Below are 16,378 nucleotides of genomic sequence, written 5' to 3'. Positions count from 1 at the left end.
TATGTACAAAAGGGTGGCATTTTGTTATTAAACTAGTATGTGTGCTATTTAAGAGTGCAGAAGTTCATTTTGGTATGCTTGTGTTACCATACTCGCACCATGTTTCCATCTGATTGTGCTGTATTTTGTTTCACTTTTCAGCGATCTCTGATGTGCTATAAATCCATACTGGTAATGCGGTCTATCCCAGAAATCCTAGAAAGGACCCATGACAACACCTCCCTGGCCATCTCCCGACATCTTATTGAAGAAAGCACTTCGTCCAGTACCAGCGGCTCCTCTTCAGACAATGAGAACTCGCATTTCCCCAAGAAGAGGCACTTTGGCTCTACACCCGAACTGCACTTGTCCATATTTGATGCACCAAGCCATCAGGAGCCTCCAAAACATTCAAGTGAAGAGAAGCACTCCAAGATCTCAGTCCCTCCAGTAAAACCCATGAGGAGGAAGTATGCTTCCATGAAAGCTGAAGTGGGGGACAAATCACCAACAGAAAGCAAAGAGCTCATGGCGAGTATCTTAAAGGAGAAAGAGGAGGGGTTCCATCCCAGGCTTCGAGATGAAAGAGCAGAGCAGTCCCAAAGAAGTGGTGCTGCTGAGCCTTCATCAGTGAGGACTTCCACAGAAAGTACATCACATCTATGTCAGAAAGAAAAACCAGACATATTTTTATCTGATAAGGACAGAATTGAAAAGGCTGGGGATGGGACAGAAAAGCCACCTGTCTGTGTTCCTAGACAGAGTGTCATTAAAAGCACTTTCTACAGCCAAGCAGCTGAGTTACCTGCAAGGGGACCTTCCTCACCAGGCAGGGAGTTCAGAAGGCACCTGGACAGGGCCAGAAGGACTTTCCGGAAAGCTGGATATTCGAAGGTGCCCCTCAGTGGGCTCCGTGAACCCCTTCTAGAGCAGTTCGAACTGGAAGAAGAAGAAGGAAAGTCTGACGATGGAGATGATCACAGGGAAAGTCTGCTTGGTTCCTTGACCAAATCAGCTTCATTTGACACTGCAAGGAAACCACCGCATCCTGCCATTGCTGGTGCTAGCCGAAGCCGTTCCCTGGATGACTACAGGCTGAGAGCCTCAAGATCAGTGCGGGAACAAGATATTTTGGAAGAAGACTATGATATACTGTTACAGGAAAGTTGCCCTGAAGGCAGTGACCACTGTGACATTTCTGTGGGGCCTGGCAAAGGATGTTCTATAGACACTTCAAAGCAAGAGGACTTTAGGAGAGCCAGCAAGGATTGTTCAGAAGAACAGCCCCCTCCTTCCACACAATGTGAGGGTAATGGGTGCCAGGCTGGTTTTCTGCCACAGCTAGAGAGACTTCCAGTGTCACCTCACAGGAGCGAGAATAGGAAACATTTACTGAAGAAGTCAAAAGCTACTTACATCGAGGAGGAAGCTGAAGATTTGGAAGGCAAAAGCCCCATTCTAACTGCCCAGTGCGCAGATGTAACTGCATCATCAGCTCAAAAACATGAAAGCATGGAGGGTAAATCTGCTTTTCAGGAGGACAAACAGTCCATTTCAACTCTCACACAGTCAGAGACCACCTCCAAGTCAGCCCCTGCAAGTAAGAGAGGCGTGTATCTGCCCCAGGAGTCTGCTCACAGTACCAACACCCATCCGGACCTAAAAGGTGGAAGCTTGCTTATCAAAAGGACAGCCCCAGTTCCACCTTGGAAGGACAAAAGGCAGAAACATTCACATGAGAAGACTTCTGCTGATAGTGTTGCCAAATCTGATCTCATGGAGCATGAAAGCTCTGCTGTTTTAACAGGCCCACAAACAGAAACCGATTCGCTTCCAGTATGTAAAGACAAAAGTCAGGAACTTCCTGGTCAAAGTGCTCCAGCAACTACTGTCTTGGTGGGCAAACAGCCAGGTACCCTAGCTGCTCTGCACACAGCTGATGAAAGTGCTCATCAGAAGCTGAAGAACTATAAAGACGTGACATCTGCCATCCTGGAGGCTGAAGGACCAGGTATTATAGGAATCACTTCACCATCAGCCCATGACGGTGAAAGCCAAGCGCACAAGAAGGCTCCTGTTCACATAGACACAGCATCAGCCGTCCTGAAGGGAGAGCATCTTGTTGTTCCAAAAGTCCCACCACCAAAATCGATGCCAACTTCGGTCTTTGATGGAGCACGGCAGGCTGAAAGGGAACGGCCAGCTCATAGCAAGGAGAGGCTTGCTGCTCTGAGGACTGAAAGCTCAGCTGTCGCAGAGGTTGTTCCCAGTTTGGCCCATGAGGCTGAAATCAAGGGAGCTGAACCCCAAAAGGTTTCTGAAGGCAGTGGCACGGTGCCTGCAATTCTAGAGAGCAGACAGCCAGCTAGAATGGGGTCCTCCCAAAATACTGGCCTCCCCCTGTTCTGTGAGAGTGAAAAGCAAGAACATCCAAAGGCATCACTTCGCAGTGAGGTGAGATCTGTTGTGACAGCAAGTGGAAGCCGAGCAGCTGGACAGACTATGCCTGCTCCTTTCCCCAAGGCTGGACGTCAGGTGTTTGAGCAGCACAGGGCTGCCTATCCTGGTGGCAGACTTTCTGCTGATATGGATGGTGGGCGTCCAAGTGTCTTAACTGCTTCACAATCAGAAGTTGCTCCAGCTTCAGGCTATGAGCTAGAATATAAGGAACATCCAAAGGTTTTTGGTGAGGGTAGAGGCATTGCCTTAGAAAGTGGAAGCTGTGATGCTGGAAAAACAGTCCCGCCATCGCTCTGCAGGGATCAAAGTGAGGAGCTCTCACATCACAGGTCTTCTTTTTACAGCGATGAGGAGTCGGCTGTGCTGGAGGGCTTAGTGGATGAGATGGTTTCCCTCTCTGAAGAGATGAATATTTGGGCAGAGTCGGTTTCTGGTGAGGATGAATGCAGAAAGTACATCTCTCCTCCCACAGAGATGTCCTACAAAGGCCCAGGTAGCCAAGCACCCACAGACACCTCCTTCTCTTCTGTACGAGGGGGTAAAAGAGAAGAAGTCTCTGAGCTGGATGACCCTGCAGAACCCTATCTTGTTTTGAGTGAGGAGTCAGTGGTGCTGGAAGGGCAGGGAGCACAGACGGTTCCTCATGAATGTGAGCATCTGGAGGACTTGGCGTTTGAGAGCGCCACTTCTAGCCAAGTGAGTGTTTCCTCAACAGAGAGCTTGGACACTGGAAAAAGACCCAGTCAAGTGTCAGTGAGCAAGGACACTGGTAAACACCCAGAAGTTTCTTTAGTGAAAATCAAAGACCTGTCGGATGAAACACCCAGTCTTGGCAGCGGAACTCCAAAACTTGACATATCAGAGGTAGAGCCTGCCTATTTGAATTTCTCTGACTTGTATGACATTGTTTATTTTCCATTTGAATTTATGAACTATAGGAAGCCTCCACCCAAACCAACTGGTAGACGGTTTATACCCTTTGGTGAAAGGGCAAGGTCACCTCCTGCAGGACATTTGCATAAGGATAAAAGACTGTGCATCAGAGAAGAGGCAGAGAACAAGAACAGGAAGAACCATTTGGAAATATCTGAGGATTCAAAGGCAGCTAACTTATTAGCCATGGGGAAAGGGGCAGAGAGTCATAAAGAAATGTATGGCCCCCAAAAGGACTCAAGTGGCAAGCAGAAAAGCTCTTTCTACAAGAAGCCAGGACTCTTTAAGCCGTATGCAAGGTCGCAGTCAGTGGAGCAGTCAGTGGAGCAGAGTCTGAAGAAGAAAGTAAAAGCTTCTGTCGCCCACATTTCAAGAATCCTAAAAGGAAAGACATCTCCTGAGCCAGAGGCAGAGGAAGGTAAATATTTCACTCTGTGCCTTCATAGATTTGCTGCTATAACTGGGCTCTGCTCAATCTGCCTTTTCCTTTTTCCCCAGCGTATCTGAGGCTGTGGTTAGACTGTCATTGCAAAACTGGCAGTGGCAGGCTATGAAATTAGTGGTCTTCAGCCCCACCGCGAGCTCTCTGTTCCTGGTTCATTTCAGTGCAGTCAGCTGGGTTAATCTGCTGATGGAAGTGGCTTAAATTCCCCTGCCTGAGTTTGCACAAAAGCAGATCAGGGCTGGATGATGTTTTCCTTGCTGCAGTTTCTTCTGCGGTTATCATCTGACCATGGTAAATTTTTAAAGCTAAAGTGACTGGGAGAAGTTGGTGAAGTCGCCCTGGCTACCTAAGTTGATGACACTGGACAACAGAATCTGTCCTTTTTTCTCTGCCATCCCTAGATATGCCCTGTTCTTCCAGGACATCGTTCTGTTTGTAATAGCTGTCACAGCCTTCCCTGTTGACCGAAGGCTCGTTAATAAGGAAACCTGTGACTGCTGAGCTATTTCTGTGTGAACAGCAGAACTGCCTGCTGTAAACGGATGCCATGGGGAGGAGGATGGCCTTGAATAACCTCTCATCCTTTCTCGAAACAGAGTTTGGTGAGCTGGGAAGTGAGGCAGTAGAAAAAGAGCTGTTAACAGGGGCTGAAGGATCTCTGAAGAGGAAATCAGCGCTCTCTTCATTCAAGTTATCAAGCCTCATGCCAAAGGAGAAAGGTATTGCTATGGCATAAGTCATCAGTTAGTTTTATCATGAAGTATCACTAATGAATATGATAGTGCTGTGTGAGGCCAGCTTCTATGGATGGATCTGCAATGATTGTTTTGAGATGACCTGGACCAACTCATGCAATACGAGCCAGCCTCCTCTGTTTACATCATAACTATGTCCTTGCTAAAACTGTCTTGTCTTGGCATTCCTGGCAAATTGGAGCCATTCTAGGAAGCCACTGCAAAGGAATAAAATCTATGTGTAAGCTAGAAAGAGAATAAATGGAGTATCCAAGGGTGGGATGGCAGAAGAGGGGAATTGTGAATTCCTACGCTCCAGTCCTGCATGCGTGTGTAAGGGCCAGACACGCTGCTATAGAGCTATGAAATGAAAACTGGTGGGGCGGCCCCAAATGGATGTCAGCAAAGCTGAACTTGCTTTTGCCCAGGCAAGTTTCCCCTTGACTCTAGCAGGAGCATTTTCTGAGGTCAGGTTCATGCCCCAGTATTCAGCAGAGCCCAGCCAAGCCCTGGGAAGGGCAGGTGTGTGAGGCTGGCAGCTCCTGGGCACTGCGGAGAAAATAAAATGGAGAAACACAGAAGAAAACCTGAGCTCCGCCTTTCCCATGGAGACAGCAGCAGATTTGATGCTCTATGATTTTTTTCCTCCTTCTGTATCCATAATTTATCTCTTCTTCTCCCTTCTTGTGTTGTCTTGATCTGATCCCCTTGTCCTTGAAATACCATCATTTAGTTTTGCCCCCATATTTAAGCTAGGCTAGAAGTAAACTCTTGCTGTGAACATGCTCTCTCTCTCTCTCCTCTGAGCTGTTCTGCTGCCTTAGCTGTACCAGTGGGGCTGGGCAATGCAGATGTTCCCCATGGACCTTCCAAGATCCATTTGGATTACCATGTATGAGCACTCACACTGCGTCCACGGGGCTGAACGGGGCTCCTGCACATGTATGCCCAATGCCCAAGGGATTCTCCAACTGGTGGTCAAAGGAATGCCAGACCATGAACCAGAAATATTCTTGAACCAATTAAAAATGCTTTCTGATGTCCTGTGTGCACTTATGTTCCACATAGCCCTCCTGGCCACTCTGAATCGCTGCTTTTCCTCTTCTTTGCAGCACCTTCGTTCGTCGAGGAGCTCATTGATCAGGCTGCTGGTGTCGGACAGTGCGTAACGCTGTCGTGCCGGACGGCCGCTCACTCCTCCCTGCACATCGACTGGTTCAGAGGTGACATTGGCATCCCTCTAGGGAGTCCCTAACCTCTGGGACAGGGGTGCAGGGAGGGTTTTACACACCTTGGTATGAATTTGCAGGGTACTTATCTCTCCTACCTTCTGCTTTTCAGATGGGATACCTGTCCACAGCAGCGGCCGCATCCTCATCTCAGCCACGCTCAAAAACTTCCAGCTGTTAACTATTCTCTCTGTTAGTGCTGATGATTTTGGTATTTACACCTGTGTGGCCACAAATTCCCTGGGCTCAGCATCCACCTCTTGCATCATAAGAAAAGCAGGTAAGAGAAGACGTAGCTAGAGAAGTAGGTATTACAAGTCCTTCTGCCCAAAAATGTGACCTGTAAATACCTGTGAGGTGAGATTTCTGCAGATAGGTTCAGAGGAAAATCTGACCCACAGCCTTGTTGTCTGGTAGCGTGGCACATTTTGCAAGGTTCATTCCCTCTTCTTCGCCCTGTAGTCGCTCTCCTGGATTCATAGCCACACCAGTAACCATGTGGTTCTAGAACCGGACTTCAAAATCTTAATACTGAGTTTAAATTAGGCATGGTTAAATTGCTGTTCCACTAGGTGTGTGTACATATATATATATATATATATATAAATATACATTTATATATATTTATAAATATCTGTAACTGAGAAATGTTGGGCGTAGAGGTATGTATCGCAGCAGTGCCATTGCTAAGAGTCACTGGTTTGCGTGCCTCCTGTTGACAGAGGTTCCTCCCAGCCCTCCGCCCCCTGACATCGTGGAAGTCTACGAGGACGGAGCGCAGGTGGTCTGGAAACCTGTGGAAACCAACACCCCCGTCCATTACACTGTCCAGTGTAAGAGCGAAGGTAAGGTGGAGTGCTGCCCTTATGCCTTGCAGGGAACACCTCGATTCGTATGATCTCTTCACCAGCTGGATATTTTATTTTTATTCAGAAACAGCCTGATTTTAGCTCCCTAGTTTAGAGTTAGGAATGAAATTCATACAGACCTCATTTAGCCATCTAAAAGTTAGGTGTTGTGCTGGCTAAATCAGCCTGGAATATGCATACTCATACAAAGGCTTTGCTAAAGTGTGAATCAAACTAAGTCGCATGGAAGCTGTGACCAAAAACGGAACAGCTACAGAAGACTATGCATGGCTGTGCCAGGTACGCAGTCCTGAGTCATCCTCTCAAGTTGCAGTTCTGGCAACATTACACACTAATAATGCACAGCAACAACGATCAGCAGACGATATCATCCTATACCCAGGCTTTCTGTACAGTCTGTGGAGAAAGACGGTCTATCAAAAAGGCAATTCATCCTATGCTCAACTGCCATGCTTTCTTTTTCCACCGGTTATGCAGGAAGCTTAGAGCAAACAGCCAGGACAAGATGACAGAAGTCTGGCAAAACAGCATCATCCCTTTGATGTTCTCTTCCAAGGCTTGGTCCAGAGCCTGATAAAGGCAGCAGATGTTTTCTTGTTTAATTCCACGAACTTTGAATCAAATCCCCAAGCCTGTTCTGTCTCTCCTGGGACTGCTTTTGCTGCTATTATGAATGCTATGTCTGAGAGTAACTTCTACTGCAGACACAGATACACAGCCCTTTGGATTCCACTGCTCCATGTTCCTTATTTTAATTCTCCAAGCATACATGCACTCCTTTCTGGATTAGCATGAGCATGGGCAGCAGCTTTCCGATTTTTCACTCTGGAACTGGTGTCAGTCACTTTTCCTCCAATGTGGCTTCCTTTATTGTTATTCCTTTTGACACAACTGTAGGCGAGGCTGTGGGGAGGATACAAATGCAAGTTGTTCCGATTCGGAAGAAAAACAGGAAACAGCATCAACAATCTTCCATTGCATTCTGTGTATTTGGCAGGAACGTGCAAAGTCCTGCTTTCCTGAACACGGGAGGGTTAAGATAATCAGAAGAAAATTCTTTGTTTTCTCTACTATTTGACAGTAGGCTTTTGCATGCTGCTTCTGCAGATACTTTTCTCTGTTTCTAAGCTGTATCTGCTCCTCCTTACACATACACACATCCTAATTCAACCAGCACCCTGAGAAGTCATTGCTACCTTTGTTTTGAGTGGCAAATTATTGCTTGTCCTATGGTTTGAGGCTCTCTTACAGTGTTTATTTGAATGAAAGAATGGGTTTAATCTCAGGCAGTCTCAGGGAGTTGAGTTCAGCCCTGAGCACAGCAGCAATGGCAAGGTATGGGACACAGCATCATGTGAAATGAATGATCATTAAATATTTGCTGGTGATTTTCTATTTCACAACTTAGTCACATGAGTCCCTACAATTTCAATTTCCTGAAAAATCATCTGAGTTTCATAAAAGCTGAGTAAACCAGCCCAAGTTTCAAACACTGTGTTTGCTAGGAGGGTGTTAGTGGATAGTTCTGTCCTGAAATCCCGCACCTCATGGTATCAATTGGATTCAAGACAGCGCCAAAGGGGAAAAAAATGGTGCTTCTGCTAGGCTTTTGTTTGCAGTTCTTGATGTATATTTGCATTAGAGATTGGTAGCATGAACTAGATAAACAGAAATTATACAGGAAAGTTTCATCATTCCTCTGAAATAATATTGCCACATCTTGAACTGATTTCAGAAAAGATGAGTTTGGCACATGCACAGCGAATGGCACCATGCACAAAAGCCAGCCATAGCAAGTCAGGTTTTCCTTCACTCTACGAGATTCCACTGTTTCTCCATATTCCCAGCACATAAGTAAAGAAGTAAAGTTGATGGAAAAAAAAAAAACAACCACCCCAAAATGCAAAAAAAAACCCTGTGTGACCATCTTAAACGAGTTCTAATCTCTCTTCTGTCTTTCCTTGGTTAAGATGGGGAGTGGACGACTCTTGCTTCTGACGTTGCTGACTGCTGCTACTATGCCAAAAATCTCTCCAAGGGGTTTATCTACTGCTTCAGGATAGCCTGCACCAGTAAAGCAGGAATGGGCCCTTACAGTGACCCATCTGCCAAAGTGAAAATCACTGGGAAGGATCAAATGGGTAAGAGCAAATGCCAAGAAAGCATTGTATTTTTCCTGCATCGAAACAATTGCACCCTGTTGGATGCGGGTCCAGAAGTCAGGAGCGAGTGAATCAAGACCAATTCCACTTGGCTCAGGGTGGTTTAGGGATTCCTCCTCTTTGGCTTTCTCATTTAAAAGTAGATTATTTTCTAATTCTGGACACAGTTAGGGGAATATGTGTAAATAACAAACAAACAATAAAATAATAACAGTATGTAAATATAAATAATATGTAAACATATATTAAAATATAGTAATAAAATAAAAATCTGGAAACTGTAGACTACCCATCGAAAACACACTCAGTTTTTGATGTGAGATCATGAGGAAACAGGTCTGGGACAATGAATGTGTTACTGGAGGTATTGATCTGTTGGTATAGATTTGCCACAGGTGAAAGCCCTGGGCCTGCTCTTTGTCGTGGACTCAGTCCTAAGTTCAGTAGTTAATTTATGGGTTCTGGTGTTTGCTACTGGGAATTATCGCTCTCCCGTGGTGCATTTTTCAGGTGTATTTTGTCTCTGAAGTAAAGAAAGCTTGATTTGCTATTTTTTTCACCTGTTTGAATACTTTGTACTATTTACATGTTTTTAAAATTAAGGAAACCATAACCCCACAGCAAATATATCCTTGTAGCAAAGGAAGTATCCTTTCTGCCAAGAAGTGGAAGGATGGTCTAACTGGAATTTCCTCCCAGTGGAGATGATTATTCTCTAAAAATCAATTCACAGAGATATTTTTAACTCACCCTAAATCCTCAGCTTTCCCTTGGCCCAGGATTCATTAACATATCTCAATGTGCCCAGCATTTCCAAGCAGATGCTTTAATGTGCCAAGGGATGCTTTAATATTTCAGGGAGCACTCGGACACAACCAAGTGCCAGAACCAGAACAAGTTTCAGTTGCTGCCCTGAAATATCCAACGAAAAGAAGTTTCTAATTCTTTGTCAGTGTCTTACCATGCCCTGATGACTTGTTATGTGAGAAGATGAGCAGCAGTGGCTGAGACGTTTGATATCATAGCACACAACATACAACCCACCTCATAGGCTGGAGTGGTCACACCGGGGAATTACTGGGTGGACAGTCCAGAAACTGTTCCATTCAAATAGCGTTGGGTGCCACAGCTGGGAGACAACCTGCAGACTTGTCTGGAGAAAGGTCTGCTGTCACCTTCATCGTTGTTCATAGACAGCGGAGGGTGGCTCAGAGAGGCTCCAGTTTCCAGGCAGAGGTGTTTTCCCATGTAATCCCTGTCACTTTTTCTCTGCAGAGCTTCGTGCTGCAATGCAGAACTTCCCATCAGCTGCTACTGAAGAAGAGAGCGAAATAATCGCACCATCTGAGCCTTTCCCAACATACCAGACCTACGCCTTCCAAACAGAGATCAAAAGGTAATGAATCCACCTGAGCACTCAACCAGCCAGAGGGAAATGCCACACATGGCTGGAGTTTAGAAAAGTCACTTTTATAAATGCACTGCTCACCTACTGTCATGGTGTTTTGTTGAACACACCTCCACAGCAATACATATAAACCTGAGATTGTTGGCAGAGTGATCTTCATCTTGGTTTTCTAGGATTCGGGTGTGGATTTTCTGGGAGAGCGAAAGGGTCTGTGCTGGGCAGCAGGACAGCCCCTTAGTATATTGTGAAGGGAGCCGGGGGCTAACAAAGGCTCCTCTCCTTGCTTCATCAACTTTTGCACCTACCAGTTTCAGACATGAGGTCGGGATTCAACTTTCTCTGCCTAGAAGATAGGCACCAACTTCTGTTACCAACAGAATGAGGTGGCTGCCGGCAGGGGGTCGTTCTCTTGCTCGAGACATGATGAGCCACCTTCTCTCTTCCCAAAGGAGTTAAGCTCTCACTCCTGCAATTTGAAGTGACTGTACAATTTAGACAGACAGGAGGATGTGCAAACTGTGACAGTAGATGCAATAACTCAACACTGGGCATGGATGAAAAACACAGCATGGGATCCTGATGGTTTTAAAGAACAGAAGCTCCTGGCTCTTCCAGGAGTAGCAGAGAAGCTTAACTTGCCTTTGTGTTCCTTTGTACCAGGGGACGTTTCAGCATTGTCCGACAGTGCAGGGAAAAAGTAAGCGGCAAGACTTTAGCTGCTAAAATTATTCCTTACTGGCAAGAGGACAAGCAGACTGTGCTTCTCGAGTACCAAGTCCTGAGGAAGCTTCATCACACAAATATAGCTCAGCTGAAGGGAGCCTACGTCAGCCCACGGCACTTAGTGTTGATCCAGGAGATGTGCGTGGGACCAGAGCTGCTCCACTCTTTGGCATTACGGTAATAACAAGTGGAGGGAAGGGTTTTCCAGTTAGCGCTGGGGTAGGGAGCAAAACACCTATTGCTTTCCCCTGACAAACCGGATCATCTCTCTCCATCTGTTCCAGTGTGCTGTCATTGCACATGGGATTTGTGATGCATTTGTTTTGCAACTTCTTGTGATATAAAAAAATTACTTAAGTTCCTTACAAGGTTGGGGTAGGGACAATTCAGGGCCACCCAGCTGAGATGTTGAAAGCAGTTTGCAAGAAGTTGATATGAAACCCCCTCTCCCATGACAAGGAGATTATTGTGGCTCAGGGAGCTGCATTTCTCCTCCATGTTGTTTCTCACAGTGGCAGAAAATGGATCTGCTGAAATCTGCTGATTAAAGGAGAGGGAATGGTGGGCATCAAAACTGCATTTTGATTTCTGCACAACCACTGCTTTCTCTGACGTGCAGCTCTACAACCTTCTGAACCTCTTGCATCTGTAAACCTGACTCACAGTCTGGACCAACCTCTCCATACACAATAGATTTGCTAAATGAGTAGAGTTGTTTCTGCTTGACTTTCAAGGGCCTCATGGGATTAGACATCCAGGGGAGGATGATAGTAGGTGTAGAATGGTGTCCTTGGGCATGCAGATAGGACACCTCTGGTTTCTATCCCTTTTCTTCTACCAGGACATCGTACTCAGAAGTGGAGGTCCGAGATTACCTGTGGCAGATCCTCAGTGCCATTGAGTATCTCCACGCACACAGCATCCTGCACTTGGATCTCCGATCTGAAAACATGATCATCACTGAGCCCAACCTGCTGAAAGTCCTGGATTTTGGCAATGCCCAGTTCTACACACAGGACAAAGTTATTACCATGGACAAGTGCATGGACTATGTTGAAACCATGGGTGAGTCCAGAGTTCAGTCACAGCAACCTTGGCCTCGTACGCAATCTGTGGTAAACAGAAAGAGAGACAGAGGCATTGGTCAAGACAGCAGTTGGCCCAGCAAGCAAAGTCTCCCTGGTGCTGCCCTCAAGTAACAGTGTGAGTTTGTAGGAGCAGCTCGTGGTGGCAGCTGTCCCACTTGCAGACCACAGAGGACAAAGCCAGAGGTCACGGCCAACACTGCTCTGGCTGGCATCCACGTGTCCAGAGCTCAGGGGTATAGTATTACTGCCATTTGGCCTGATGTTCTCAAGGTTTCAGGGCAGTCATCACCCACGAGGGTGCCTTACCTCAATCAGCTCCCTCTACTAGAAGCTTTTTCTTCTTCACTCTTAGGAAGGTAGCAAAGCATAAAAGCACCCACTGTTTTTTGTGCTGTTCTCTGCATTGGAGGGGAGCTTGGCTCACACCGGTTTGCTTTTCTAGCTCCAGAACTGCTGACAGAGCAAGGAGCCCTCCCGCAGACTGATATCTGGTCCATCGGAATCACAGCCTTCATCATGTAAGTCAGTCTGTCTTTCCCTGCCCTATGAGCAGCTTTAAAAGTGGAATTTCATAGTCAGCAAGCAGGGGAGATGCATTGACTCAGAGAGTTAACCTCTGTTGTGTCCCCTCTCCTTGGCAATGCCGTAGAAGTCTGTGTGATGGAGAGTACGGAGGTGGCTGCACCATGCAAGGATGCCCAGTCCCAGCGATGTCTCCAAGTAGAGTAAGGCTCTTTTACAACACAGCAGCTGCTGGTGTTTCTCACTCAGCCTCATCTGAAAAACCCCAACTTTAATAAGAAAATTCAAACTACCCCAGGTGGAAAAGCAGCCAAAGTCATGAAACCCATAGAAGAACCGTGGCCTTTGGGATTTTGCATTCCCATATGACGTTTCTGTGCACTGTCGTGACCCTCCTGTCACTGCTGGGTGGGAATTCTTGGGAGAAGGAGCATCTTGAGCTTCATGCTGATCAATTCTCTTCTTTTGGGGCAGGTTGAGTGCCAACTACCCTGTCAGCTCTGATGTAGCCTGTGAATTTCTGAGAACGACCAGGAAGGGTAAAGTGAAGCTCACGCGGTGCTACGCGGGTCTCTCCGGGGGAGCGGTGTCGTTTCTCCAGAGCACGCTGTGTGCAAATCCCTGGTAAGATGGTGTCTGCTCTCCCAATGGGACAGTTGGTACTGATCCTGGCATCATCCCTTCTTTCTCTCCATTTGCAAGGAGCCCTCTCACCCAGCATGGATCCCCAACTGACCTTCTCACCTTTGTCTGTTCTAGGGGAAGGCCATCAGCCTTGGAGTGCCTTCAGAGCCCGTGGCTCCAGGAGACAGGCTTGGACAACAGGCAGCAAGCACTGGTTACCTTCCCCACCACCAAACTGAGGAATTTCCTCACCGAACGGGAAAAGAAAAGGGGCCTGCTGTGCTCCAAGTATGGCCTCATGATTGCACAGTGACGTGGATGCGGCCACGGACGTGAATTGTCTCCTTCTCCCCTTTTGCACTTAGTGTTTGGTACCAAAGAGTCTCGCCAAGTTGCTGTGCATCAGCTGAGCTGGGATAACTGCTCTCTGTGAATGCAATTTAGCATAACTGAGCAAATTAATCCATATTACATGCATTGCCACAAGGTAAGAACAGAAATATAGACCTAACATGGCTCAGCTGACTAACGGTAACTTGACAGTATGTGTGTCACTTGGCTGCACGCTTCCTGGAAAAATCAGGAGAGATTTGCGTAGCCATTTCTGAATGGGTCTAGCTACCAGCCCCAAGAAACTTTGCAAATCCTTCCCTGAGGTGAGAAAGACTCCATGAGTGCAAATGCTGGGCACTGACTTCTGCCCCTGGCCCCAGGATGTGCTTTCAGATGTTACTGCACTGCTCATCCCACAGTGACCCCCGCAGCAAGGTCTGAGTGACTGGTGGGTTTCTCACCTGCCTCCAATCCAAAAGAATTCAATGACCAGTTATGATGAGAAAATAGGGAAGAGTGAAGCCCTTTTTGGGGGCTGATATTACACAACAATGTATCTTCAGGCTTGGGATGTAGAGATCCAACTGGATAAAGCACTGAGCAACCTGGCCTGAGTCAATAGCTGACCCTGCTTTGAGCAGAAGGTTGGTCTAGAGACCTCCTGAGCTCCTTCCCAACCTGACTTGTCCTGTGCTCCCATGTCTTTGCCAAGTGCCAGACACAAGGCTGGAGAGGCGGGACTCTGCTAGCATCCATCGGCAGCCAGGCGCAGCATGTCGCTTACCTGGCCAAGTTCTCCACCATCCCCATGGGGCCTGACCTGGGATTAAATACGGGACTAGAGCAGAGCTCTTCTAGCCGTGCAGCAACAAAAGCCTGCAAAGGGAGGAGGTATATGTGTTACATGTGTGACAGTGGTACCACCGAGGAGATTTTTAACTAGGGCTTTTCATACTCTGTGAGGAACCTCTTTCCTGCCCAAGTCACAAGAAACAAGAAGAGCCAGTGTCTGTGAAAGCAGCTTTGTAGCTCGACCCTGTAGCACAAGGCGTGTACAGGAAGGGCAACAGCAATGGGGCTTTCCAGTAACTGATAAACTGCACATCTTCCTCATCCTACTCCTGCAAGAGGCCATACCTTGCTTGGCTTTGAGAAGAGCTACTGTTCTCCCTGGGGTCCAAGTTGACCCTCCATATGCTGCTCCACTTGGGTGGCCCGCCTCCTGCTCTCTTAGAGCCCAGCCTGCTGCTCAATGAGCCGTGTGGCTCCATGGAAGGTCACCAGCTCTCCATGGGCACCCACACTGTTGTGTCTGCAGAGCTGACCGAGATCCTCAAAGGTTTCAAGGTTTGAAAACACCGCAAAACTTGTTTTTTGGGGCATGTATTTGAAGTCTCCCATTAGACCTAGATGACAGACTTACCCATCACATAGGGTCTTAGAGTAACCTCTCACCTGCCTGACTGCATCTGCATCAATTGTCTTAAAAACCTGTTAAAGAACAAACATAGAAACAACTCTTGAAGAAACCAAGCTGTGACTTGGTGCTTGGGCCTCTCTGGCAGAGATGTTCCCCATGGCCAGGATGCTGGCACATGGAGCATTTAGATGTATGGCTTTCCTCGCAAGCGAGGCTAAAATGGGCTTGTGTAGAAAGCCTTTTCTGAGCACATCCAAGGCTGTCAGGCAGTGGTGTGAGCGGTTCATTGCAGACTTGCTTTGCTCCCCATCAAAAACACTCCCTCATCTTGCCTGGCTTCATTGCGTTTGGATCAATGCATCTTGCCTGCCACAGGGTATTTGGGCATATTGCTGCGACTTGCTGGGAATAACTTGGCCACCGGACAGTAAAGGTAGCTAACGCAATAGTAGTGACCATGACCTCTTACATGCAGATGTTGTGCCACTGAGAGACTTTGCCACTTTGAAGCCTGGCTGTTCCCTGGGGAGTGCATCTACCAGAAGACACGGCCGCAGTGTCACCGGCCAATGCTGCGTGTTTTAATTCTTAAAAAAAATCCTGAACTTTCATGTTCCAGTTCCTCCTTCAAAATTTGCTTTCCTTTGCAATGGATGGTGTTAGCAGTGTCATTGCTTTGTACTTATAACCTCAGCGTTCCTTTGAGTTTCTCTGACGTGAATGATGTATCTGTTGGTACTGTTGAGTTTCTTCAATTTTCCTTACAAGCAGCAGTAAGTGGAGGCTTTCTCAGATCCGTATCTGGCTGTGTTTAGAGGAACGAAGATGGGAAAACAGTCCCTAACGCATTGCAGTTTAATAGTAGAAGTGATGCTGTTTAACCAGGGGTGGTCTTTTCCAACACGTTTAACCCGTATTGTTCCAAATCTGAAGTGTGCACCATCACGACTCCATCCCTTGCACGGTGCGCAGAGTAGGAATTGTAACGTAGCGGAGAAGCTTTCACTGTGCTGTGGAGAGCGGGCGCTGACTCCATAGACTGTAAAGCTTTGAAAGTCAAAGTAATATTGTCTTCTCTATGCACTACAGAAGAGAAAACCAAGATTTTAGGGCCAGACTCAACGCTCAGTTCTCTTGGGGGATAGAGGAGTGTTACGAGACAGACGCTGCCATGAGGTCTGTCCCCCAATAAACTTTTCAAGACCCTGGATTCCTTCCAATTTAACTTCTTTTACAAATCTAATAAGGTTTCCGTTGGCACAGGCTAGTTCTTTACTCTTGCTGGTACACTTTGGGATGGAAAGCTCAGTGCCGGGCGACAACCCATCTAAGCATAAAACTAAAGTGCAGATTAACTCATTTGGAGCTTTCACACTCTTCCGTATATGACTCAAATTAAGTGATTTTTTTTTTTTTTTTTGCTTCTCACAGCTGCATGCATTTGAGCAT

General features: G+C 46.8%; 1 protein-coding gene across 3 annotated transcripts in view; it reads left to right on the top strand.

The window, feature by feature from the left end:
• The window catches only part of OBSCN (obscurin, cytoskeletal calmodulin and titin-interacting RhoGEF), a 196,106-nt gene extending 179,728 nt beyond the window's left edge, over nt 1-16,378 (top strand). For all 3 annotated transcript variants that reach the window (XM_087731710.1, XM_087731701.1, XM_087731692.1), the window contains 12 exons: nt 142-3,790; nt 4,414-4,536; nt 5,664-5,774; nt 5,893-6,060; nt 6,503-6,625; nt 8,620-8,790; nt 10,087-10,207; nt 10,880-11,119; nt 11,784-12,007; nt 12,473-12,548; nt 13,027-13,176; nt 13,312-16,378. In XM_087731710.1, the coding sequence (XP_087587836.1) occupies nt 142-3,790; nt 4,414-4,536; nt 5,664-5,774; nt 5,893-6,060; nt 6,503-6,625; nt 8,620-8,790; nt 10,087-10,207; nt 10,880-11,119; nt 11,784-12,007; nt 12,473-12,548; nt 13,027-13,176; nt 13,312-13,489 (5,334 nt within the window). In that variant the 3' untranslated portion in view covers nt 13,490-16,378. The remainder of the gene's footprint in view (nt 1-141; nt 3,791-4,413; nt 4,537-5,663; nt 5,775-5,892; nt 6,061-6,502; nt 6,626-8,619; nt 8,791-10,086; nt 10,208-10,879; nt 11,120-11,783; nt 12,008-12,472; nt 12,549-13,026; nt 13,177-13,311) is intronic.

Source organism: Nipponia nippon, unplaced genomic scaffold (assembly GCF_047370975.1).
Source record: "Nipponia nippon isolate SJK-2023a ecotype South Korea unplaced genomic scaffold, ASM4737097v1 scaffold_1, whole genome shotgun sequence".
Classification (NCBI taxonomy): Eukaryota; Metazoa; Chordata; class Aves; order Pelecaniformes; family Threskiornithidae; genus Nipponia; species Nipponia nippon.
This window is presented reverse-complemented; position numbering and strand designations above follow the sequence as displayed.